We start from the raw sequence: 26987 nt of genomic DNA, 5'->3' as shown, positions 1-26987 counted from the left end.
GTTTACTCCAGACTTTGAACACTTGGAATCTTCGTGATTGCCGGGTCCGCACCATTTGCATAATAATTTCGGTGTGTTTGCCGTTGTACAATCCCGCGCAAAATGACCCCACAAATTACACGCTTGGCATTGAACGATCGGCCGTCCGTTTGCATCACACTGAGTTCGACTTCGGCTCCCATTATTATTGTTATTGTTTGCATTGTTGTTATTTTGCCCTTTGTTATTATTCCTGCACCCTCCAGATGTGGCACTTGTGCTATTCGTATTTCCGCTACTGCCCGACGGGGAAGCCTCTTGTTTGAGAAACACCTGCGTAGATCCTCTTGTCTTCATGTTAAAGGGGCACTCTTTTGTCGAATGGCCCATGATCTGACAAATGTCACAGAATTGGTTCTTTGGACATGATCCTTTAGTATGACTGTCGGTCTTACACTCCGTGCACCACAGCTCACTACCTTTTGGCTCCTTCTGCATGTTTTTAAACTCCTTCATCATGCGAACCATATCCTTCTGTAGGGCATGAACCTTCTTGCTGCTGCCTTCGTCGTTGTTACTATCATCTCTGGCAGGCTCGTCGTCATCAGAATCAGAGGAGCTAGTTTTCTTCTTCTTTGTCTTCTGCTCACTTTCAAGGTCCAGTGCTTTATTATACGCGTCCACATATGACGACGGTGGCACAATTTTCATTTTTCTCCGCAATTCTGATTGTAAGCCGTCCACGAACCATCTTTTCTGCAATCCGTCCGCCGGCTTGCTTTCCATTTGTTTATTAAGTCTTTTAATCTCCTGGCATAGACACAGATAGTTTCGTGCTTCCCCTGCTTGGTATTGAAAATTTTCGCTACGATTTCATTATCATCCTACAAGAGTTTAAATTTCGCCAAGAACTCCTTTTTAATGTTATCCCAGCTATTTAGCTTTTGTGGATCCATATCCGAAAATCAATCAATCGCCACACCCTGTAGGGTTGCCGAAAATTGTCTCATCCAGTCTTCATCAGTTATGCCATTTGCCCTCCAGATCGTTTCACATGTTTTGCAATGTCGAATGGGATCGGCCGTACCATCGCCATTGAACTTCGGCAATTTCTCTTTTGGTCCCGCCATCACAATTGGTTTCTGTAAACAGGCGTTGCTCGGTCCTGCAACACTGGCGCTCTTCACTCCCACACCGGCGGTCTGCACTCCCACACCGATTGTCTGCACTCTCACACCGACAATCTGTACTCCCACACCGGTGGACTGGTCTCCCACACTGGGGGTCTGCACTCCCACACCGGCGGATTGGTCTCTCACACCAGAGGTCTGCACTCCCACACCGGCGGTCTGCACTCCCACACCGGCAGACTGCTCTCCCACACCGGAGGTCTCGACAGTTGCGAACCTTGGTGAAGAAGAAGGATCTTCTGAAGTTGTTTCCCGCGGAAGTCTATCCCGGACGAAGAGGTCACTCCACGCTCGTGCTCCCTTGGCACTGCGAGCCGTGCGAGTTGATGCTCTTCCGTCTGAATTTTCTTCCCTCGGCGAACACAAATTCAAGAACTCCTCTCGTGCTTCTTCCACCAATTCCACCTGTTGCCGAGTCTCCTCCAACATTTCCTCCGTGCTTCGGTTTCCGTCGGCAATCTTTTGAAATCTCCGTCGGTGTTCAGCTTGCTCTGTCAGAATTAAATTCTCTTGTGCAGTATGGATTCCATCTTTTCCCTTGACCTTATTCCGATCCTTGTTAAGATGATTTGGCATTAATCTTCATTCCTCCCACCTTCCAAGTTCATAAGGCAATGATGCCAAAATGTTTACTGTAGTGGTAAAGAAATCAATGCATACAGACAATGGAATATAGTAGCAGAATAATATTCGCAATAGTAGATGATTGATGCTTTACAATGATCCCAGACGGGATATAAATACTACCGCCGAACCTTCCCGAAGGAGTCCGTCGGCCACAACATTACATCCGCTACAAACTATTTACCCATCGGCTACAAAATACAAAATATCGATGACAATCAATCCGTCAGCCACAGAAACACTGTCGGACCCATCCAGTCGGCTAACAACAAATGGCATAGTTAGCAATCTGTTTATGATATAAGTCAACAACACTTAATGAACAATTTGATCATTAACAAATCGATTTATCTTATGATATCAATAGGGCTTTGGCCAATATTAGCCATGTCTGATCATTGCATCAATCAGTGCTATTAATATGAATTTATGTGCCTCCTCAAGCCAAATCGATTCCTCATATTAGTTACCATTGCTATCTAACTAATATGGAGGACTAACGATTGGATTAGTTAGTTCCTTCTTTAGAATGATAACGCTAATTATTATTACAATGCTGTCATTTAACGAATATGTTCGGTACGTCTCCTCTAGCCACTGAATGTGCCATTAGTCAATATCTTCTTCGGTGATAATGTTATTGGGCTTGGCTCTGACTTCTCACTCATCCGTTTCCTATGAGATGCTCATGGGATGAACAAACCAACCTCTCCATTCAATTGCTGCCATCTTTAATAGAAGCAGCTTCTTACCTTTGTGAACCACAACTTACTTTTCATACTGTAGTCTCTGATTCTTTCTTAGAAATTAATCTTATCTGAATCTATTGTTCACTTGATCCCAACAATTGCCACTTGTTGTATTTGCCACATCACATTCTTCATACTATCTTTGATATCATAGTTGTCTAATGAATATTGATGATGATTGCAGTGGTAAACGTACTTGCTTGATATCATGTTTTATGATCAATTCATTTTTTTTAATAGCGTTATGGTTTGGTCTTCATATATGATCAATAAGCTTAAATATTGACCTTATACGGACTATTGTTGCTGTTAACATATCTTTTTAAATCTTCTGCTCTTGCTGCCTTTTTCATCATACTTTGGGGATTGATACTTTAATTGACCGACTTATAATAATCACTTATGTCTTTCTGGCTTTCCCTCATAAGGTTGATTGTTGTAGTTTGTAAAGAGCCCAAGCTGGCTGTAGCTGACAATGCTGAATGATATGAACAAGTGTGCCCAACTGCACTGTGCGCCCAACCAACTGTGCCCCCACTGCACTGCCATATATAGAAATCACCCAAAAATAGACTTACTATAAATAGAAAGCCCGCCTTAGAGACCCTCAAAACTCACTATCATCTCACGAGGGTCTTGATGATGAACTAACTAGTCCTGGCTACGAGAATCTACTAAAATGGGGACATTAAGTCATCCCTCCCCAAGATCGCTTGTCTCCAAGCAATTGCAGTTTGGGGTGCTAAAGCATAGTTGGAACACTCGCCGAGTTTCAAACACTTGCTGAGTTTTTCCCAGTTTAATTCGTAGGGACTAAAACTCGGTGCCTAGGCAAAAACTCGCCGATTAATCACCGATTACTTGGCAAGTAATCGGTGAGTTTTTAGTAAAAACTCATGGTGATAGACCCAGTTAGAAACCCCGCGTTGTGACCGAAATAAAGGGCAAAAAGTTAATTTTTTTGCAATGTCTGTTGCATTTGTGCACTCTAGAGGCTTGTGGTGTGGAGAGAAGGTTTGGAGGCATTCTTAGGTGATTGCAAGTGATTCAAGGCAGATTTGAGTGGATTTGTAGAGGATTCTAACCGGTTTTAGAAGACAAATCCTCTTTCTAGAGACGTTCTTTTTATCATAGTTTGAAAACTTTTTATAGTTTTAACAAATGTTCTATTGTTTTGTTGTTGTTTGTAAATAATTTCAAATCATTTAAAAGCATTTTAACTCTATGTTTGAATCATTTGAAAGCCATTCAGCTCTATGTTTCACAATTGTTTTTGAAGAATATGTAAGATTTTCTAAAAACAAACCCTAGTTGTTCTAACTTTGTTTATTCATTTTTCTATAAATTTATGTGTAGGACAGCAGTCAAGCATAAAAAACATGACAAACCTGTAAGAAGAGTGGCCACAAACACTATGCCCATTTGGATATATAGGCACTCGGCCTAAAAATGCAAGAGATAAGGCATAGTGGTATGCCTATGAAGCTCCAAATGAGCTTGGGAAGGTTATATGCATTCCATGCAAGAGACTTATTTCTAGAGGCATAAACCACTTCAAATACCACCTTGTAGGCATAAAGAAACATGATTCAAATCCTTGTCTCAAGGTAACTGAAGAAGAAAAAAGATTCATCAATGCCCTACTTGCAGTTGCTGAAGAGAAAAAATTGAATAGGGAGAGGGCGAAATTAGCTATGAGGGCAGCTATAGCTGAATCTCAAGGAGCTTCTTTTGATATGCAAGAAGAAGAAGAAGCACTTGAGAACATACCAGGATCTCTTCATGGCCCACGGATCCGCAAAAAAAATGCCTCTTTTGCCGGTTCCACTTCTTCTACATTTCCTAGTTCTTCATCACCATCCACATCAGGGATAGGGAGTTATTTTGTGCCCAGGAACACAACTGGATCACAACCATCATAAGAGGGCACTGGATGGTTTAAAGAGGTGCATGAGCAAACTGATAGTGTAGCAACTGATTTTTGGTTTTTCAACAATATCTCAATGTATGCGGCTGATAGTCCCTATTGGTTAAATTTGGTGAATGCAATTCCAATATCGGGCAAATGGTACAAGTTGCCTACTCACAAGGATATGAGTGGAAGGTTAGTATTTTACTATTTAGTAATTGTAAATAATTGTGATTCACTTCAATTCATTGTTATATTTTAAATCTTAATTGTTATTTCCTATTTTTTAATAACACTTTATTACACCTAAATTTTGTAGGTTGCTTGACCATGCGGTTGGTAGGGCAAGAGTATTGATAGAAGACCAAAAGAAAGAGTGAAAGAAGTATGGCTGCACCATTTTATCTGATGGGTGGACAAATGGAAGAATTAGAACCATTATTAATTTTTTGGTTGCTTGCAAAGATGATGTGGTGTTTTGGAAATCTGTTGACGTCACCAACAAAGTGAAAAATGCACACACATTGGCTTTAGTGTTGGAGAATGTTGTCATGGAGGTGGGACTAGAGAATGTGGTGCAAATAATCACAGATAATGCAATAGCATATGTGGCAACAGGTAAATTTAATCTTTTATGTTCAATATGAATCATGAATGTAATGCTATGGTATTATTCAATTTAGATTTGATGTAAATATGGAAAGTTTGTAACTAATTATTGATTTTTTACTAATCTTTTAGGTAGAATCCTCCAAGAGAGGCATCCCACACTTTTTTGGTCACCTTGTGCAGCACATGTCCTTGACCTTCTGTTGGAGGACATAGGAAAACTTAATTGGGTGAGTCCAGTTGTGGAAGATGCTAGGCGAGTCACCAAATATATCTGTAATCACCCATGGGTTCTCAGTTTGATGAGAAAGACCACTAAAGGAAAAGATTTGGTTAGACCCGCTATGACAAGGTTTGCAATGGTGTTCTTGACGTTGCAAAGTATTCTCGACCACATATTGGCTCTGAAAGAAATGTTTGTGTGTGCTGATTGGGTTGCTTCATCTTACTCAAAGAAGTCCGAAGGAGAGGCTGTGGCATGGATAGTCTTTGATGATAGTTTTTTTGCAAAGGCTAAGGAGATTCTGGAGGTAACTTCAAGAATCAAAACATTATTTTTAGTTGATTCAAGTTTCATTATTAATTCATAACTTGCTATGTTATTAACTAATTTGTATTTTTCAAATTTCTAATGCAGATGTCTATGCCCCTGGTTAGAGTCTTGCGCATATGTGATGGGCAACAATCCCCAATAGGAGGTCTTTATGAGGCCATGGATAGGGCCAAAGAGGCTGTCAGAAATTATTATCATAGGGACAGACTCAGATTTGACACCATTTGGGAAATAATTGATAGGAGGTGGAACAATATGCTCCACCAACCCATTCACGTAGCAGGCTACTTCCTCAACCCCAAATTTAGGTACTATGGCTGTCCTTAAAGTTGAGATTTTACTAAGACTTTATTTTACTTTACTTTTTAAGGTTGTGTAGTAAGACTTGATATCATTTTCTATTTGTTTTAGGGCTGATGATTCCTACTTAGATCCTAATGGAGAGGTCATGGAAGGTCTCTCTAAATGCATTGAGAGAGTGATATCCAATGAAGTGGAGAGAGACCTTGTTGTGACCGAACAACAAGTTTATGTAGAATCGAAGGGTAATTTGTTCTCTTCTATGCTAGCAAAGAGAGCAAGATCTACTCAAGCACCAGGTAAAGCGTTGAACTTTAAAACTTTTGCAAATTGATAAGTTGTGTTTTTGATATCTTTTTTCATTGCTTTATAACTTTTTATATTTTGTTTTGCAAATGCTTGGTGGGCAAGTTGGGGTGGCAATACCCCTAATTTAAAGAATTTTTCTCTCAGAGTCCTATGCCAACCTTGTAGCTCATCCCATTGTGAGTGCAATTGGAGCTTATTTGAGTCCATCCACACAAAGAAAAGAAACAGAATGACTCATAAACGACTTAATGACCTTGTTTATGTGCACTATAATCTTAAGTTGCGCATAAAAAGAGCACAGAATTCAACACTACCTGGTTCACTTGATCTGGAAGAGATAGATCTTTATTCTAATTGGACAGCACAGGAGCCAGGTCCATTGTTTACACCAGATGAGATCGCTGATTTGGAGAGGCAGGCCATGGAGAGGGATGCTGGAACTGATTTTCATTTCACAATGGATGACATTGAGGATGAGGATGATGACGATTCAAGCTCAGAGGACGAGGCATTACTAGTGCCACATATAGGAGGAGATACATCCTCTTCCAAAACACCGAGCTAGTTAGTAGGGATGTCAAGTGAGGAGGCACAACCATAGAGTTCACAGTCACGTAGCGCACGCCCTATCCTAGAGCGGGGCACTTCTTTGAGGACTAGACCCCCTCGCTTTCCTGCTAGTGCAGCTGGAAAGAGGAAGATGTGATTGTATTGATGTATTTAGACTTTTAGTATTTACTTCTGGTTTGACAGATTGAAACTATTTACTATTTTGCTTCCTGCCATGAGCATTCCGCATGAGAATGAAATTTTGTACCCACTATGCATTTATATATATCTAAACTCTGCTTGTTTCTTTTGTGTTCTCTTTAATTAACTTATTAGATGCATTTTCTCATTAAATTTTGCAAAACAAATATATTTTTAATTAAATTTCAGCGGTTTTTTTAGGTTTTCGAGTTTTTTTAAAAATCACCGATTTTTTCTCGATTAAACTTTTGGGGGGCTTGGCGAGTTTTCCAACTATGTGCTAAAGTATATCCTTAGGTTCCCAAGTGGTGTCCTCATCTAGAAGTCCCTTCCAGTTAACCAAAAACTCCTTGATAGTCCTCCTTTGCAAATGTCTCTCCTTGGTATTATGAATCACCTCAGGGATCAACTCAAGCCTCCCCTCATCATTGAATGAGGGTAAAATAGGAGATGGAACCACATGTCTACCTAGTGCCTTCTTGAGGTGTGAAACATGGGATACATTATGCACCCTACAATGATGATAACCAACTATTGTGCATGAGATATATACACGACAAGGTATATTTATGTTCCTTTCCCTTCTATTTATGTTTTGTTATTGACTCAAAATAGTGGGATATCACAGTCTCCCCTCCTTAGAAAATGCTTGCCCACAAGCATTTGATTTTTCCGCTATTATGGTTTTCTTCTTTTAGTTGATGCATATTCTGGGTGTCTCATCACCTTTAAAGATTACTTCCATCCTTGGCCTAATATTGCTTTGTGATGGTTGTAGAGACCTCTTGATTTTGTGAGGTTGTGCCTGTTTGTTTTTAGGGATGATGGCCACATTGAGTCCCTAAAGAATGTGTTTCCTTCTTTCTTCCTTGAAAGTAATAGTTTGATGGTTCATGTCTTGCTTGAATGGTTTGATGTTCTTCATCCATGGTTATCCCAATATGAGGTCTATGTTCCCTAATTCCAAGACGTGGAATGGAGTTGAGTATGTATATTCTCCAAGCTGTAGTTTCAGGGGGAGTGTTATAGTGTTTCAAAATATAATTCCTCCATTAGCCAACTTAGTCTTGATGGGGTTGCATAGGTGTCTAGGTACATCATCCTAATTGATACAGTTGTGTGAGGAATTTCTGTGTATAAGTGCCTTTATTTTTCTTCCTTAATTTCCCTTAATTTGAAAGGTTATTGGGGTGGGTCCCTCTAGATTGGCTAGTGTACCTTTTTTCTCTGAGTCTTCTTGTCTACCCTTCAGAGGGTAGGTTGAATTTCTAATTCTTTCTTGATATGGAAGAAGGGATTATTGCAAATCTTGTGTTCTTTGAATTCGTAAAAGTAGATTTTATGAGACTTTGTAGCTCTTCTTCCATTCGTTTGATAATGCATGGTGATGTCATTTTGATAAGGCAATGAAGATACATCTAACGTCACTTCATCTCCCCATCTTCTTTTAGTTGTCCCTGGCTCCTTTTGTGGGTGATATGAATTTGTTTTTGTGTTGTGTGAGTTGTTTCTTTTAGCTAGAAAATATGGTATTTTTCGGGTGTACGTTTCACTTGGGTGGTGCTTGGGTCCTTTGCTTTCATTGAAATCAACACTTCTCTTGGAGCATGATCCTTATGACATTGTCTCTCAATGTTTGTAATGTCCCCATTTTTTGCAGGTCTACGTAGTTGATGGAGTTAGCTCGTGAGTTGGCAAGGTGTTTTGGGGGTCCTAGCTATAGATTTACTATTTTTGGTAGTGCAGTGGATGGCTTCGACAGTTGGTCATTACCTGCTGTAAATAAAATTAATAATTGCTTGATCTCTTATTTATTCATTAATTATTAAGTTGCATTATTATAATAATGACATTAAGTGATATTTCTAATAAGTGTGTTGGAAAGTTTTTAGTGTTGAGTTCTTTTGAGAAACTTCCACAATTTTTGAAGTGGAGTTTTTTTTTAGGAAACTTTGGCCAACGAAGGATTATACATGAGAGCCTATGTTCCCTGAGTTTTTGGTACGGGGAGAGTGGGACAGGTTTCCAGGACGACAAGTTTTTTTGGCGATTTTGGGGATGGGGGGGGGGGAATGGCAAATGGGGACAGCTATATATATAGGATAATTTTAAAATATACATTGAAATTTGCAAATATACATGTCATTCATATGAAACTAAGCACAAAGCATGTCATTTAAACATTATAGAACCGTAACATACAACATTTGAATGCCATCTAGGAAATAATATCCGATTTCAGTACTCAATTGTCAAAATGCATATCAATATCAGTGAACAGTATCATAATAATAATCATGATAAATCTGAAAATCCAAATCTAAATATGCCTAAAGCTATACGCCCAAAGGCTAGAGGGCTACCATAAAGTAATAAGTATCAATGTATCATAATCATGTTCACGTTCAACATAAAAAACATAACGTAGACAAATGAAACAGACTGCTGCTCCTATTCTGCCTCTACTGCATTTGGAGGGGTGGAGCCCACCTCGGCAATCTAGTAAGTAGCCGTAAAATTATTTTTTAATATTCACTTTTTAATTTTTTTGCATAAAATTTTTGTTAATTAAAAAAAAAAAAAATTAAAAAAAAAACATTTGGGGACGGCTGACCATGCCTAGTATGGTTGGGGGACGTCTAGGCGCCCGCTTTCCGTACCGGGGATGGCCAACAGTCCCTCTTTTTTTCCTAGCTATCCCCAAGTTTCAGGGACATCCCCTGCTAATTTGCCTTTTTTGGGGATGGCTAGGGGACGTCCCATACCTGTCCCCCCATCCCTGGGATGTCCCCGTTTCTGAAACTCCTAGTTTTAGGCTGGGTACGCATCCCCGGGGAACATAGATGAGAGCTCATTTCATTGAGAAAAGCATGCTTGATTATATATTAAATTTTTGCCTTTGTGGCTTTTTCCTGGGTTCTGAACTATATGCCTTTGCTGATGTATAAGGGTTGGAAATTCTGAGAATTGCACTTGCAATTTAGCTGCTGAGGTATAGCTAAGATTGTCTAACTTCTCTACTGTTGATCACTGTAGTTGAGAAGTGTTTTCATTCCACTGCTGAAGTATAGTGGATTTGGTATTGGTTAGATGTTTTCCTTATTTTGTCTCTTGTGGCTTGGAGATATCTGGTGTGGAAGGTTGACGTTTTATGTTGAGATTCTATATTGGTTTTGCTGACTGAATTAATAAAGAAAAGTCTGCAAATTTCCTAGTACTAGAAGATGTGGTTGAAAGAAAGGGCAAATTTCTTGGACGACATCACCTTGGAGTCCACACAACATTCCCAGGTGTGCGTTTGAGCTGGCCGGCTGTTGAAGAACAAGCATTACATTAAACTGGGGGTGCGATTTGATATTGCCCATGTGAAGATCTTGACCATAGCTGTGGGTCAGTGTTGGGTTGCATATTGAAGACGATAGTTGTGTGGATTGCTGTTAAGATCGAGAGCATATCTGCAGAAAGGAAATTGTGCATTGGTTGCGGTGGTATTGGGAATTTTGAGAGCTGTTCGTACCACATGTTGATGCCCAGCGTTCAAGATTGCCCTCCAGCAATTTAATTCTGACACCTATGATTTGCAATGGAGGAGTCAACTGCAAATGAATATTAGTAGAGACGACAATTGCAGAAGCATTCATTTCAGGTTCCATTTGATATTCAGACTTGTATTGAGATTATATGCTTGGTTGTTCATTCCTTCAATTCAATAAATTGGCAAGTGATATTCAGTTAGTTTAAACTTTATACTTCTGCAATTTATTTCTTGATAGTTTCTATAATTCAAATAAAAGAGTAAGAATTAGATACATGATCTAGAAAAATACAAAAATTATAGAACTTGAAAGAATTGCAAAAACAATAAGTAGTGCAGATTTGTAGCCAGTTTGGTTCTTCACAATGGAATATATTTTATTAAAAATCAGAAAATCATCCAAACATACAACATATCAGTTTGTGCATCAATATAACGATTTGGGCCAGGTTGGGGTTTTTACAATGTTCTCTTTGTTGGTGCTTTCTTCTTGACGAGGTAGTGACATTTTGTGGGAGGGTATTGCATTTAAATCATATTTCATCATTAATTCAAAGTATTCCTTCAAGGTTAGTTCTTCCCTTAGGTTACTATCTTCCCAATCTCTTTTGATTTGTTCTTGTAGGGTTAGGGAATCGATTGTTTAGTTAGAGTTGGTGAATGTTGGAATGATGGGTCTAGGATTTCTGTTTTTTGAGTGGGGTGGAGAGTCAACAAAGGTTAGAAAGTTGGGTTGAGAGTCACTGGTTGCTGATTGAGAGTGTCCCTTAGTGGTGGTTTAAGAGATGTTTGGGCGAATGCCTTATTGATTGATCCATTGAATCCTATGTCTTCCTTTGTCTATCTAAGAATTGATCGAGTTTCTTATTAACTCCTTGATCATTATCTATTGGCTCTGGTTGTTTTTGCTTCCTTCTATCGTGTTATGAGAGGTTTTCTCATTCACCTTTGGACAGGAAACCTTGTAATGCCCCCATTTTTAGTAGGTTCCTACGGTTGGCTTAGTCAGTTCATCATCGTGACCCTCATGAGTTGAGAGTGGAATTTGAGGGTCTCAGTTGTGGGGTTATAGGCTTTCTAACAGCCTATGGTGAGTTTTGGCTCAGTTTTGAGGAATTTACTATTTATAGTAAGTCAACAATTGGTTCCGATGAGCTCAGTTGAGTTAGAGAATTTGAGTGATGCGCTTAATTTTTATTTTGGGCTCCAAGAATCTTGGAGGGAGTGTCTATTTATAGTAAGTCACCCCATCTGGTTTATTTATTGTCTTTCTTCATCAGGATTACTCCAGTGTTGTCAGATTTCGGGTTTGAAGCTTTTTCAATCATTTTCGCAAGACGGGTGAATTATTATTACTGTTCATCTAAATATGTTGAGGTTGCTATTTTTGCTGCTCTTGTACTTTGGCTACCTTAGTGTCATAGCTTGTTGGAACTGGGTTGGAAAGTTTTAAATTTTTGGCACAAGAAATCATGGCCTTGTGTGTGATGATGTTAAGATATGGTTGAAAATGTCGTTTTTGGGAGCGAAAAAGAACTTAATAAATTATATTATATGACACATTATAAAATGATGTTGTCTCGAGGAAGCTTCTTAAGTGAAGTTGCATCTGGGAAACTTTGTGCCAAGGGGGGTCGTAAATATGATCTTATGTTGATGGAAAAGCATTTGATTATCTTATTTGCTTTTGTTGTCTTGGTGACATTTCTGAGGTTCTGATTTTTTAATGCCCTTGCTAAGGTATAAGGGTTTGGATTTATTAAGTCTTCTATTTTCATGTCCCTGTTGCTTTGGAAGAAACCGTTTGCTGCTGAGGTATAGCAAATTTATTTAGCTTCTCTACTGTGGTCACTGTTAATGAGAAATTCTGTTGTGCATATCAGTGTGATTGGAAATTAGAGGCTGATTCAAATCACATTTAATACCTTTTGGGTGTTGAATTTGATACTGGAGGTTGGTATTCATATTCAGAGTTCTACTAATGGATTTGTAATTGATCTACAATTTTGGACGTTGAAGACTGGGCTTCTTGTAGACATTCTTGGCTGCCGTTTCATCTTCAAGCAGCAAGTTGATATTTCCTTGGGCTGCTATGCATCATTGGAGGCAGCGTTGAAGGCTGTAAGTGGCTTGTGATCATTCCAAGACTGCCCGTGATCAACAATAAAGGGCTTGCAACTACAAATAAGGGCTTGTGGATGCAAGTTTTAGGCTTGGATTTTGTTTCTAATGGTCGTGCGGAAGAATTGTGAGCCTACAGTTGTCAAATATGGGCATGTGAATCTGCCTAAAAAGTGGTCTTCATTCCCCATGCACTTTGTAATGTTCCATTGCCCTTTCGTGACAACCGTACAAGGAGACTATCAACATTTTGCCAGAGACGTCCGTCAAAGATGTTCGTATGCTAGTATTTGATGACAAAGAAGTACTGTTTAGTGACTAGAAAATGCAATTAGAAGAGGCCATACGGTATAAAGTAGGGCCGTACGGTAGGGATGAGCTGGTGTATGGTGAGGGAGTATGATGTCGTGGTGCTGTGTGGCCATACGGTGATATAGTGGGCTGTATGGTGGGAGACTAACTGGTGGGCCATATGGTGGGGAAACTTCAAGCCATATGGTATGCTTGGAAGGGGAAATGCCTGGGCCATATGAGTGATGGACGGGGTTGAAGGCAATGGAGAAGGGTTAAGGAGGATGATACAAAGAGTTAAAATTGCAGGTAACATGAGATTGAATTACCCAATCACACAACAGATAATTGATCAAATTAAACACAAAGATTTCTCCTATTCGCAATATGATGGTGCTTCGATTTGCCAGGTCTGAGAAAAGCATTACAATAGATGGAATAGGGTGAGGGTTGAATCCCACCAAAACCGAAATACCAAGTAGGGAAGATCTTTCACTTTCGAAATGGCGAACAACATAGAATCCCAATTGGAATTTGCAGTACAAAGAAATATAATTAATCACATACCTATGACTGCCTACAAGCTGTGCTTAAATACCCGTCGGAGAAAACCTTTTTGAGGGTGTACAAAGATAGTCGATGACAACACTTACCAACGGAAACTAAAACAAAAATGGGTCCAAGATATATAAAATCAATCAGCCCATTAACAATAGTTTGATTAATGAGTTATTTTATAACGGAAACAATCCAGTCCTCCCGTCCTTGTACCGTCCCTTGTACTTTAGCCGAATCTTACGAACTTCTAGTTGATGAACCTTCAAAGATTTTCAATACCTGCCTAGCTTCAATTAGAAGGCAGCTATTGAAGTCTTTTAGAGATCCTAAGATCTTTTCCTTAATTCTCAAGGAATTTAGATTTCCTTATTATTTCCTTATTAAGTCTATTTCAAACTGTGATTAATAACTTGCAATTATTTGCTTATCCCTTGTTGGCTGTCGCTGATATCTTTAATTAAATGAATATTAATTAAGTTAATTTTATGTTTAAATGATAGCCTCAATTGAACCTGACAATATATCTCAGTTTTGGATATTAGTCTCCTTTGTATATGATCAATGCCATAGGTTTCATATATTATGGCTGAGAACTCTAACTTGTTTATAATAGCAAATTGTATTGAATCCATCTATTGACTGTTATTCCAAAAGGATATTGTTTGGTATCACATCCAATTTAAATGCTCACTCCAATAGATGGAGACTTTATTCGATCTCAATTCCATGATAGCTCCCTCACAAATCTATTATACTGGTTAAGCAGAGTTGGCTATGTTATTCTTGTCTATCCCTGTTGCCGCTGAAACTACTTTGTTATCCCTAGCCTGAGACTTGTATACTATGATGGTTCTATGTTCCATGGAATTGATATGGCCCAGTCTTCTATTTTGCGTGTCATTTGTTCGTCAAAGGTGGAGAGTTGCGTTGGATATGAATTAGATTATATTCCGGATGTGCTGGCTTATTCCTTTAATATGAATCCAAATATATTCTATTGCATTAGCAGCTCCTCCCGATATTACTTAGTTATGGGTGAATTTTGAGTATTTATTTATTTATTTGAGAATGATATCTATCAGAATTGCCTCTGGCCTTATGTTCTTGTTTAAGCTGACATGGCAACTATTGTATATGGTGTATTGTCCTTAGTCCCCACCGACACCTTATTTCTCCATTTTCTGTGTAACATCGCTGTTTGTATTCATCATTCTGTTATAACTTACTCTCCTAATCTACAACTAATGTATATAGACTGCTATCTTACTGTATCCTCCTTGTGCAAACAATGATCCTCCTTTATGGACTGCGGTGAATATTTGATCGACTGTGAACTGATCTCTTCTAATGTCATGCTACAACTTTCATTGCTTGGATATTGATCCTTTTTACCTTCAATGATTGTCGCTAAGATTTGATGCCTTTCTTCGATTCGGTGTATGTCCTTTTGTTTTGGTTGCCGATGTCTCTATCTACTCTTTCTGCGATTATGTTTAGATTTTGTGGTCTTGTTCAATTTAGAGTCCCCTCAATGTTGGCCCATCCGTATCTCCAATCTTATCCTTCTTTCCTCCTCTTAATACTATGAAGAATGAAGAGAGATGTCTCTTGACGAAATATTACATTTTAATATCATATGATAAAATATTATATTAATAATTCATATTTAAATATTACTTGTTCTATATAATATTATCATTAGCCTTAACATATTGATATTATTATTTGTTTATATATATTAGTATGATTATACTCTTTCATTATATAATCAATAAATTATATTATAGTTAATTGAAATATCTTTTTTTAAATATAATAATTGATTATATCTAATTATTTATTTATTCAATTTTTTAAATTTATTTTTTATTATTTAATTCAATTGAAGGAAAATAGGGGACATGACAGTCCCAAATTTGGCTTGTCCTCAAGCAAATGCAATGCCGGATGCTATAGAATGTGTTCGCTCTCCCACATCGCATCGTCCAACGACAGGTGTTTCCAATGTACCAAATATTCCTTCATTGCGCGGTTCTAAAGAGTCTTCTCACGTACTTCGATGATCTCGGTTGGTTCCAATATGAGCTTTCTCTCTTCATTGAATGGCGGAAGGTCTGTAGCTACTGTGACGTTCTGTCCCATAGCTTTCTTAAAGTAGGAAATATGAAAAACATTATGAATATGACTCCCCTCTGGAAGTTCCAACTCACGGGCAACTTCACCGATACAGCGAACTAGCTGATAAGGGCCATAAAATTGTGGCTTCAATTTTCCTTTTCCCTTTTCCTTTAATGAGGATTGCCAGTATGGTTGAAGTCTAAGATAAACCAAGTCTCCCACTTCGAAACTTCTCTCGATTTGATGTCTGTCGGCATACATTTTCTATTGATTCTATGCCCGTTGTAAGTTTTCCTTCAAACATCTTAGGATGTCCTATCCTTGTTGAAGCCAATCCCTCGCCCTTGGTGAGCATCACCCAAAACTACGTCGATGAAGGAAAGGGGTTCGTACCCGTATAGTGCTTTGAATGGTGCCATCTCAATAGACATGTGGTAGGTGGTATTGTAACAATATTCTCCTAGGTGCATCCATTTGACCCATGCTCGTTGTGCCAAAACGTAGTTTTGAAGGTAACCTTCAAGCCACTTGTTCACAATCTTCGTTTATCCGTCTAAGGGTGGTAACTAGTGCTTGGTGACAATTTTGTTCTTGCTAGTCAAAATAGTTCTGTCCAGAAGATATTGATAAATCGTCCATCCTGATCACTGACAATATTTTGGGGTAACCCGTGTAGACGAAATACTTCTCTAAAAAATAAATCGGCTAATTGTGCAGCTTGAAAGTCTGAGGGGATGGTGAAGAAATGTGCATACTTCGTCAATTTGTCAACCACCATGAAAATACAATCCTTTCCGTTCACCTTGGAAAGTCTAGTAATGAAATCCATTGAGATACTTTCCCACTTCTGTTTTGGAATTGGCAGAGGTTGCAATAACTCGGCAGGTAGAGTATGTTCGGATTTGTTTTGCTGGCAGACCGCATTGTCTTACATATTGCAATATGTCTCCTTTAAGACCTTTCCATGAAAACCTCTCCTTGAGACGTTTGTAAGTTTTGTGGAAGCTCGAGTATCCTGCCAAGGGTGAGTTGTGTACCTCCTTTAAGATTTTCTGCTTCAATTTGGATTCCGACACTAAAAATATCTGATTCTTATAGTAAATGATGTCATCCACCACTTTGTATTGATCATCTTGGGTGTTGCTATCCATTAGCTCACAGGCAAATGTGTTTTTGGAATATTCTACCAACAAATGTGCTTTCTAGTCAGTTGAAATCTGGGTTAGTAATCAGATGGCGGGTTTCCTGGACAAGGCACCTGCAACCACATTGTTCTTTCCTTTTACATATTCATTGTCAAAATCAAAAGCCTGAACCTTGCTTACCCATTTTTGTTGCCTTTTGTTCAAGTTCCGTTGCTCCATAAAATATCTCGGACTATTGTGGTCCATACGAACAACGAACTTGGCACCTACTAGATACTGTTGGAACTTGGTTAGTGCATGTACAATGACCAACATTTCTTTGTCATAAATGGAATATAAGCATTTTATTTGCGTAAGTTTCCTGCTCTTATAGGGTATGGGGTGTCTATCTTGCATCAATACTGCGCCAATGCCTTCTGTTGATGTGTTGCACTCTAGAATGTACGGTTGAGTGAAATCAGGCAATGCAGGTACAGGACAAGTGCTCATTGCTTTTTTCAGCTTATCAAATGTGAGTTGCACCTTTTCATTCCACTGGAAGGAACCCTTTCTTGTTAGATCTGTTAATGGGGCGTTGAGGTAAGAGAAACCTTTAACAAACCTCCGGTAATAAATGCATAGTCCAAAAAATCCTCGCAACTTCGTCAGTGATTTTGGGGGAGGCCAATCAAGGATAGCCTGAATCTTCTCTTGATGAACTTGAACTCCATATTTACTGACAACATGCCCCGGGTATAATATTTCTATCATACCGAATTCACACTTGGATTGCTTGGCGATCAAAGATTGATCATTCATGATCCTTAGGACTACATCCAGATGCTTAAAGTGCTCTTCCCATGTCCTGTTATAAATAAGAATATCATCAAAAAATACCAATAAGTACTTACGCAATTGTTTGTTGAAGATGCGATTCATGCACTATTGGAATGTAGTAGGTCCATTCGTTAATCCGAACGGCATGACTAGGAACTCATAGTCCCTGTAGTGACAACAAAGACTGTCTTTTCCACATCTTCCTCCCTCATGCGGATCTGATGGTATCCAAAACAAATATCTATTTTTGAAAAATAGATTGCGCCATGTAACTCATCCATCAACTCATCTATCCTTAGAATGGGATATCTATTCTTTATTATTTTTTTGTTCAATGCACAGAAGTCCACACACATGCGCATCGTCCCATCCTTCTTTTTGACCAATACCATTGATGGCGCGAAGGGGCTAGAACTGGACTCCAACAATTCCTGAATCATCTTTTTGATCTCATCTTTGAATTTCTTGGGATGGCGGTAGGGTGTGGTTATGACCGGCTTGGTTCCTGCTTCCAACTCGATAGTATGTTCAAACCCTCGATGAGGCAGTATGTCAGAAGGAACGTTTATAAAAACTTTATCATGTTCACTCAAAATATTTTGGAGATCATCATCTTGGGGAGGTGTTCGTTGCCCTTTTATAGGCTCTACCAAGACAAAACAATGTGCAACCCCAGCAATGTCATCATGTCGATAATTGCCTCCATTCGATGTGTAGAAACTTCCTTCGGATCCTCACTTGCCATTAGGCGGAGAACAATCTTCTTTCTATCGAAAACAAAAGTGAAGTCCATCAGTTTGAAGCTTTGAGTGTATTAATCAAATGTCTCCATCCATTGTATGCCCAGAATAACCTCCATATCATCAAGGTCCACTATGAAGAAATCCTCGGTCATCTTGTGATACTTAGTTGAGGAACAAGGTGTGTGCAGGGCAAAAGAGTCCCTTCGACAACCTTAACTTGAAATCCTGCGTGCATCTCCGTAGGTAGATCTCTTCATTTCGCCAGAGATGAGTTTATGAAGTTAAGAGTAGCTCTGCTATTGAGCATCACCATAACCTTTTGTCCTTGAAGGGTTCCCTGTACACGAAACACTGTCCACCTCGGGCTACCAGCTAAAGCAATAGTTCCTCTGTGCTGTACCAATGCTGCAATTCTTTTCGTACAGTTCAAACTAACCATGTTGGTGTCGTCGTGATGTTGGTTGTCTTCGGAGGATATTTCTTCCTGTTTGTCCTCATCATCGGACATGATCTCAATGTAGTGGATCTTTCCTTTTTCGAGGCATCTGTGGCCAAGTTCCCAAGGTCCCTTGCAGTTGAAACATAGTTTTTCCTTCGAAGCTCTTGTCTAGTAGCTTCATGCAATGACGGTTTCCTGGGCGGAGGTTTATTATCTTTGTCCCTTGGAAACACTGGTGGTTTGGAATGTGAGTAACTTCGAGAGGATGACGCCGATGATGATGCCATACTCTGTGCCTTCTTAATGACCTCCGACAGGGTGTTAGGATTAAACCCTTTTACCCAACCTTTCAGTGATTCTGTCAATCCATCCATGAAGAGCACTATTCGTCTTCTTTCAGAAATGTCCGTGACCAAAACAAAGAGTTTCTGAAATTCTCCAATGTATTGGTTGGCCGATCTAGTTTGCCTCCGCTGTGCCAAATCTTTGAAATTGAGTTCTAGATCTTTACCATCAAATCTATTAATCTCTCATAAGTATTTATTTGATCATGCCCTAGTGTGATGGTGCTGTGATGCCACCATTCATGCACAACTTCCTCCAAGTGTAATGCCGCAAATTTAATTGCTTCTTCTTTTGACATGGGATTAAGCTGGAAGTAAGTATCGGCCTTCATTACCCACTCTTGCGCATATATGGATCCGGATCCATCAAATGGAGACACATTTACTTTACTCAACTTCCTTTTGAGATCATTGTTAAAATATCCTCGGTTTCCACCTCCCGAATATCTCATTCTCAAATCTGCGTAATCTTTGTAGGATATATCTTCCTCTAAATTCACATTCTTCTAGTCTTTTCTCAACTGTTTTTGCATTTCTTCAAAGGTCGGTTGCTTCCCTTCGTGTGGTGCCTCTGTCTGTGGGGGAAAAGACGACATGGGAGGTCGAGAACATGCTGGATGAGGGTTTTCTTTACTTGACACTGAGTCCGCGTTGTGACCATTTTGTTCACTAGATATTTTATTGTCTGCCAACTTCTTGAGAGTTTCTTCCATGAGACGTTGTGTATCACTGATTTGTGCCTGATTCTTCGCAAGTTCTCTTAGCAGTGCCACGAGTTTGGTAGCTGCGGGTTCTAGTTTTGCGGCTATTCTATCAATGGAATGGGTTCTTCTTCTCTTTCGGCTATAAATTCTCATTCGCTGTCCACAGGCTGGCAAGATCGAAGCTTTGATACCCCTGTAATGTTCCATTGCCCTTTTGTGACAACCCTACAAGGAGACTATCAACGTTTTGCTAGAGACGTCCGTCAAAGATGTTCGTATGCTAGTATCTAATGACAAAGAACTACTGCACAGTGACTACAAAATGCAGTTAGAAGAGGCCGCACAATATGGATGAGTTGGTGTATGGTGAGGGAGGATGATGTCGTGGTGCTGTGTGATTCAAGCCGTATGGTATGCTTGGAAGGGGAAATGCTTGGGCTGTAAGGGTGATGGACGGGATTGAAGGCAATGGAGAAGGGGTAAGGAGGGTGATACAAAGAGAGTTAAAATTGCAGATAACAAGAGATTGAATTACCCAATCACACAATAGATAACTTATCAAATTAAACACAGAGATTTTTCCAATTCGCAATATGATGGTGCTCCGATTTGCTAGGTCTGAGCAAAGCATTACAGGTGACAAAATAAGGTGAGGGTTGAATCCCACCGAAACCGAAAAGCCAAGTAGGGAAGATCTTTCACTTCCGAAATGACGAACAACATAGAATTCCAATTGGAATTCGCAGTGCAAAGAAATATAATTAAATCGCATACCTACAACTACCTACAAGCGGTGCTTAAATACCTGTCAGGGAAAGCCTTTTCGAGGGTGTACAAAGATAGCCGACGTCAACACTTACCAATGGAAACTAAAACAAAAATGGGTCCGAGATATTTTAAATCAATCATCCTATTAACAATAGTTTGATTAATGAGTTATTTTATAACGGGAACATTATAGTGGATGGATTTGGCAAGGTCTGCGATCAGTATAAGGACCTGCGTTTAAGAATTACAGAGTCCCGTTGACAAGTCTGAATGTTAACGCAGCATTCTATTGAAGTCCGCGATCAATCTATGGTGGCAGGATATATTCTGGACTGGCTACACAGATACTAAAGGAAAGACGTCTGCACAATCATCAGGTGTCATTGGTTATTAGAACTTAGTTTTGTAATTACAAAGTGCAATAATGTGAATTGTGCAAGAGTATTTGTAATTACAAAGTGCAATAATGTGAATTGTACAAGAGTATTGACTTAATCAAATAGAGAGTTGCCATCATTGCAACAATTGCCATAGCATTTCATTTCTGATTACTAAATTCCTTTGCAAAAATCCTGAAAGTATATATATTAAAGTATTACTGGTCACAAGAAAAAGGGAAGACGTGCAATCTATCAGCATTGGCAGGCAAGTTGGATCTGACTCATTTCACTATAATTGAGACTGCAAGCCAAGTGTTTGAGGAAAAGTCAAACCACTAAACAATAGAGAAATTAGTGTTTGCCTAAGCCTTAACCAACCAGGGTTATTACAAACCTGACTTTGATACCTATTATAATGTCCCCTTTTATATTTCATGGACACTATGTGAACTAATGCAATTACATGGCCAAAGCTAATGAATTATGAATGCAGAACATTGAATGTATATATGACTGGTAATTCCAAATGCTAAGATGGATAAAATATACTAATGAATTATTGTGCAAGTGCAGTTGTAATGTGTAGCTGAAAGTAAACAATGTATTATGATGCAAATAGTATGCAACGAGCAATGCAATGGCAATAAAATATGTGAAGGAGATGGAAATGTCATATATATTTACAATAGTAATTGATGCCACAACAGAATACAATGAATATAACAAGATTGTGACTGCAATAGATACTTAGCAGTTTGTGTGTGTGTGTGTGTGTGTGTATCTAGTTGTCTCTGATTAGCAATATGGAATATGCACATACCCCGTGAGCTGTCTCTGATAGACAATATTATATATACTGCTATGACATGATCAAATGGAAGATAGTGCCGTCTCCAATATTTTTTGATATGAATTGTGCATCTGAAGCTGTCTCTGATATGCCAATATGTATGAGCTTTGTATATTGTGTCGTCTCTGATTTCTGTATTAATGCTTGCACTTTATATTAAAGGTTGCAATAGAAACTGAAACCTCTGTGAATCCACAAGGGAACTTATTTTGTAAAGTCAAATCATACACATCTCTCATAGCTGATCAACTTGGATATCTGTAAATGCTGAAGGGGCACGATGAACTGCTGCCACCCTTGTTAATTCTTACCACCATAATTAATGGTAACAAATATTCTTAGATTGGCTATCTTGAACCACCATATGTTTATTCAATAACAATACAATTTGTGGTTAATTGCATGTAATAAATATAACAACCAAGTACTGATGGAGGATAAATAACCATTGTTAGACATTTACTCATAATAATTAGTCATGATTATTACGAGTAATCATGAATTATTATTGATTATCCATAGATCGGCAGTGACACTCGATCATGCATCATACTGATAATGATGGTATTCTTATATCTCTGAATATAATATTGAAACACAATACTGTATGGATATACCATACTTGATAGAATGTTCTGATGTATGGTAGAACAATATAGCATATATGGATATATGCATATGTCAATGATCTCAACATGGATGTGCTCATGTATAATGTGACCATCTAAATGTGCATGTATGCATGTATGTGTATGCCTATATATCTATGTATGTGTACATGTATGTAATTATATATGCATGCATGTGTATATGTGTCTGAATGGGTATGTATGTATATGCATAGATGCACATCTATGTGGCGGTACGTCATGAACGAGTGCATTTATGGGAATGCTTCTAAGATGCAGATGCAATGATGATAATTAACTAATATGCATGAGATATATACATGACAAGGTATGTTTATGTTCCTTGTCCTATTTATGTTTTCGTTATTGGTTCAAATTGTGGGATATCATAGGTTGCATCCATATGACAAGGTCATCTATACCATGTAGCGCTTGTTCCAAAAACTCTAGACACAGCCCAATCTTCTTTTTTTGACTAGTCTTACTTGCACTATACTGCAAATGAATTTCATATTGTTCATTCTTGAGTTTACAGAAAGTTCCAATCCCAAGTGAATTTCTTTGTAGATACATTAAGTCACATGACAATTTTGAGATGAATAATTACCAAACTATTATCGGGATCACGCTTTCCAAACTGCAATTCACTTTTGACATGAAAATCTAGAAGCAGTTGAAGCATGGTAAGTTTCAATTAAGGGAACATGAACTCTATATTATTGGACATATGCTCACCCATCATGATAACAAATTTGAGGCTCATCAGTAGCCTTGTGAAATCTTTTGTCACTTTGATCTTTGGTAAGGCCTCCAATTTCTTACTTAAGTACTTGTTTTTCTAAAATCTATGCAATATCGATAGCTTAGATCTCTACATTACCACTCTTGGGAATACCACAATTTCATGCACAGCTTTCATTGCTCATTACTATGATAGCAATGCCATTATTTGGAAAATACAAGCTTTTAGGTCTTTATCGTTGCTCTTGGATAAAACTATCTAAAAACTCAGTAAATATCTAATTAAATATAAGTCTTAATCATGAGCCAAGGTGCACTAAGAAAAACAGTCTTTCATGGGGCATTCATCTCTTCTCATGCTTTGAGGAAAGAGCCTCACAAGCAAATGGGGCTTGTAGTGAAACTGTTTATTATTATTAATATTAACTAATTGTAATAATGTGTATGACCCATGGTCCACACATCCAACCAATATCAATTTACTGGTTGCCGTTATGTTGAAGTATGACATCCTATTAAAATAAATTTGATGTACTTTATTGTCTTCTATTCATTAGACAAAGTATACGGAGAAAAATATTCTTCTTTGGACATGCAAATATCTCGGGCAAAGGGGAATTTAAATGAAACAACTATTTTATCAATGTAAACTAATACTAAATAGTTATGAACTATGACTCACACATCCCTCGTGCATCTCTTTAATAGATGCCATTGTGTTGAAATATAGTATCTTGTACTTTTTGGGATATCGTTATATAAAAATGTTTTTGTTATATGTATTTTTATTTGTCTATACAATAGGATGTTCTATGTGGCATTAATTGGCCAGATTTGGACTTCCTATTAATTCTTTGGCTTTATTAAGAGTCTAGTTGGAATCAAACAAGATTTACCTCTTTTGCTTAATTTTTTTTGGATCTTTATTGATGAATTGGAGAACATTCTTGGCTATGTTACCTTGAGTTTTTAGGATGGGAGGATGGGGGACGGGGAAATGGGTTTTCGGGACTTTTGTTTTCCCTAGAGCAAGGGTCAGATACACACACACAGATATATATATATATATATATATATATATATATATATATATATATATATATATATATATATATATAGGGAAATCGGAAATTTTAAATATATTCATGAATTATATAACATTGTATCATTCATCATAGCAACACCATTTTAAAATCTGAAGTCAATGATCATTCATCGAATTATCACAAAACATAGATAGCATAAAATGTATCAAGGCTGCAAGTTTTAGCAAAATGAGAAGTTCAAGTATCGTATCATGTATCAAGATTCAATAATTAATGTATCATATAATATCAAAAGACTCAAAGTTAAAGTCAAAATGAAAACAAATATTGTATGTGGCTGCCTCTAAGATTGTTCAGATTTACTGTAATGTCCCCAATTTAAATAAAATACTATAAATAATTAACGGTCCCAAAATTTAAATAATATTATTTGGACCTTAATTATTTAATAATGGGGCCTAATTTTTATTAATTATTTGTAGGTGTTTGTTGTGTCGACATTCTTTTGTAAACCCTCGGGAGTTTTGTCCGAAGGGTTATTTATGTGCGGCATGTAGGATGTTGTTAGAATACGATTTGAATTATTTCTTTGTACTGCAAATTCATGTTGGAATTCTGTATTGTTCACCGTTTCAGAAGTGGAAGATCTTCCCTACTTGGCTTTCTAGTTTTGGTGGGATTCAACCCTCGCCCTATTCTATCGCCTGTAATACTTTGCTCGGATCTGGCAAATCGGAACACCATCTTTGTATGCGAGTATTAATTGGAGGTTATCTATATTCAATATCTATTCATGTTTGGAATTTAATTGATGGATTTGGTGTTCTAATGTTATTTGCATTTAAGTTTGTATTCTCTTTCCAATCTTCGTGCAATACCTCCCTCCATCTGCCATACCCTCATCGCATGCCGCACACCACACACCACACGCTTGGCAACAACACACTGTACGACCACCACACCACACACCTCACGCCTGGCAACAACACACCGCACACTGTATGTCCCTCACTTGTAATGTTCCGGAATATAGAGGGATAAAAAAATTGGACGGATATAATTTGCTAGAGATTTGTACATTGTTTGAACAGAAGCCGTATAGTATGCAAGTGCCTATGTTACAATCGTATGGTATACACTGCAAGGAGGGGTTTGTACAATGTTTAGAGTTTGGCTGTACGGTGGATACTGGAGATTGTACGGTGTGGAGAGGGATAACTGGCCAGCCGTACGAATGGAGAAGGGAGGTCATATGGTGTTGGGAGAATGACCGTGGGTGATGGTGTGAAGTCCGTATGGTAGGAGGAGCGATTTGGTGGGCCGTACGGTAGGTAGTGTATCGAGTAGCAGATGGGGTACGAAAGGAAAATGGTCATAGATCTGTAACTTAAACTATTAATCCCGAATATATCAGACAATACTAAATAAGAATGGAGATTTGAACACAAATAACCTTCGATTAATATTTATCGAAAGATGTTGCTCTGATTTGCCAGATCCGAGCGAAGTGTTACAAGCGATAGAATAGGGTGAGGGTTGAATCCCACCAAAATCGGACAAACCAAATAGGGAAGGTCTATCACTTCCGAAATGGTGAACAACAAAGAACTCCAATAGGAATTCATAGTATAGAGAAAATAATCAAAATTGCATACCTACGACTACCTACATGCCATGCTTAAATACCCGTCGGGAAAAACCTTCCGAGGGTGTACAAAGGTAGCCAATGGCCATACTTACCTATGGAAACAATTAAATTAAAAATGGATCCGAGATATATTAAATCAATTGGCCCATTAACAAGGTTTAATTAAATACATTTATTTTATGACCTAGACATTACATCACTGCATGCTATACACCGCACACTGCACACCGCATGCCGTAAGCCTGGCAACAACACACCTCACGATCATCATATAGGACACCATACACCTAGCAACAACACACTGCACAAACACCACACCATACACCGCATGCCTGGCAACAACACACCGCACACCACAAACCGCACGTCTCTCACTGCACGTTGCACACCTCATGCTATAAGCTTGGCAACAATGCACTGCACGAACACCACACCGCACACTGCACGCCTAGCAACAACATACCGCATGAACACCACATTGCGCACCGCACGCTTGGCAACAAAACACCTTCAGATAGAATCACCTCTGGACGAAACCACCTTTGGACAAAAATCACCTCCGCATGGAAAACACCTTTGGACAAAATCACCTCCGGACAAGAACACCTCCGGACAAAGATCACCTTTGGATAGAGATCACCTTAGGAATATTACATTTACACTCTCAATTTGCAGTTTTTTTTTCCAAAGACTTTCAGAATTCACAAATAACTCTGTTCACTTTCTAACAACAGCAAGAGCAAATGATTGCTTAGTTGGGTATCGCTTTTTTCACTTGGGCCAATCTATATGCAACTTGCAAGGAATATACAATTTGATATTCTCAATCATATGCTTAAGATTTGATATTAGTAATAACATATTCTAATATTTAGGGTTGCCTTGAGGTGTCATGCTCACACAAGATTTATAGAAAATGCAAATATTTATAAAACTATCTTACTTTTTACCTCTTTCTGCCAGAAATGGCCAGCAGTCTCTGGGACAACCTGGCCAGCCTAAGCCATCCCAGGGACAGTCGAAGGTTTCCAAAACTTCTGTTGACTGTCCCCAAGTTTCAGGGATGGTTTACAAAAAATATTGCTTCATTGGGGACAGCATGGAAACATTTCCAGCTGTCCCCAAGTCTTTGAAACTGT

The 26987-nt window shown here is 38.4% G+C and overlaps 2 protein-coding genes across 2 annotated transcripts in view; both read left to right on the top strand.

Moving 5' to 3' along the window:
• Positions 1-26987, top strand: part of CRR7 (chlororespiratory reduction 7) — a 150265-nt gene that overhangs the window by 41443 nt on the left and 81835 nt on the right. The window lies entirely within an intron of this gene.
• On the top strand, positions 5400-6250 carry LOC149535029 (uncharacterized). Its single transcript, XM_089803865.1, has 3 exons — positions 5400-5590; positions 5698-5921; positions 6025-6250. Exons 1-3 carry the CDS (start codon positions 5405-5407, stop codon positions 6245-6247), a joined length of 633 nt encoding a protein of 210 aa, XP_089659991.1. The 5' UTR covers positions 5400-5404; the 3' UTR covers positions 6248-6250.

The sequence above is a fragment of the Cupressus sempervirens genome, chromosome 10 (genome assembly GCF_028749045.1).
Source record: "Cupressus sempervirens isolate cs-2001-9-10 chromosome 10, ASM2874904v1, whole genome shotgun sequence".
NCBI lineage: Eukaryota > Viridiplantae > Streptophyta > Pinopsida > Cupressales > Cupressaceae > Cupressus > Cupressus sempervirens.
The sequence above is the reverse complement of the archived record's forward strand: the minus strand, read 5'-3'. Positions and strand labels throughout refer to the sequence as shown.

Bases quoted from the DNA above. Each gene is read 5' to 3' on its own strand.
- LOC149535029 (XM_089803865.1), top strand. From the start codon at position 5,405: ATGACAAGGTTTGCAATGGTGTTCTTGACGTTGCAAAGTATTCTCGAC. The intron at 5,591-5,697 runs GTAACTTCAAGA...TTTCTAATGCAG, and splicing joins AGGCTAAGGAGATTCTGGAG to ATGTCTATGCCCCTGGTTAG. The intron at 5,922-6,024 runs GTACTATGGCTG...TATTTGTTTTAG, and splicing joins TTCCTCAACCCCAAATTTAG to GGCTGATGATTCCTACTTAG.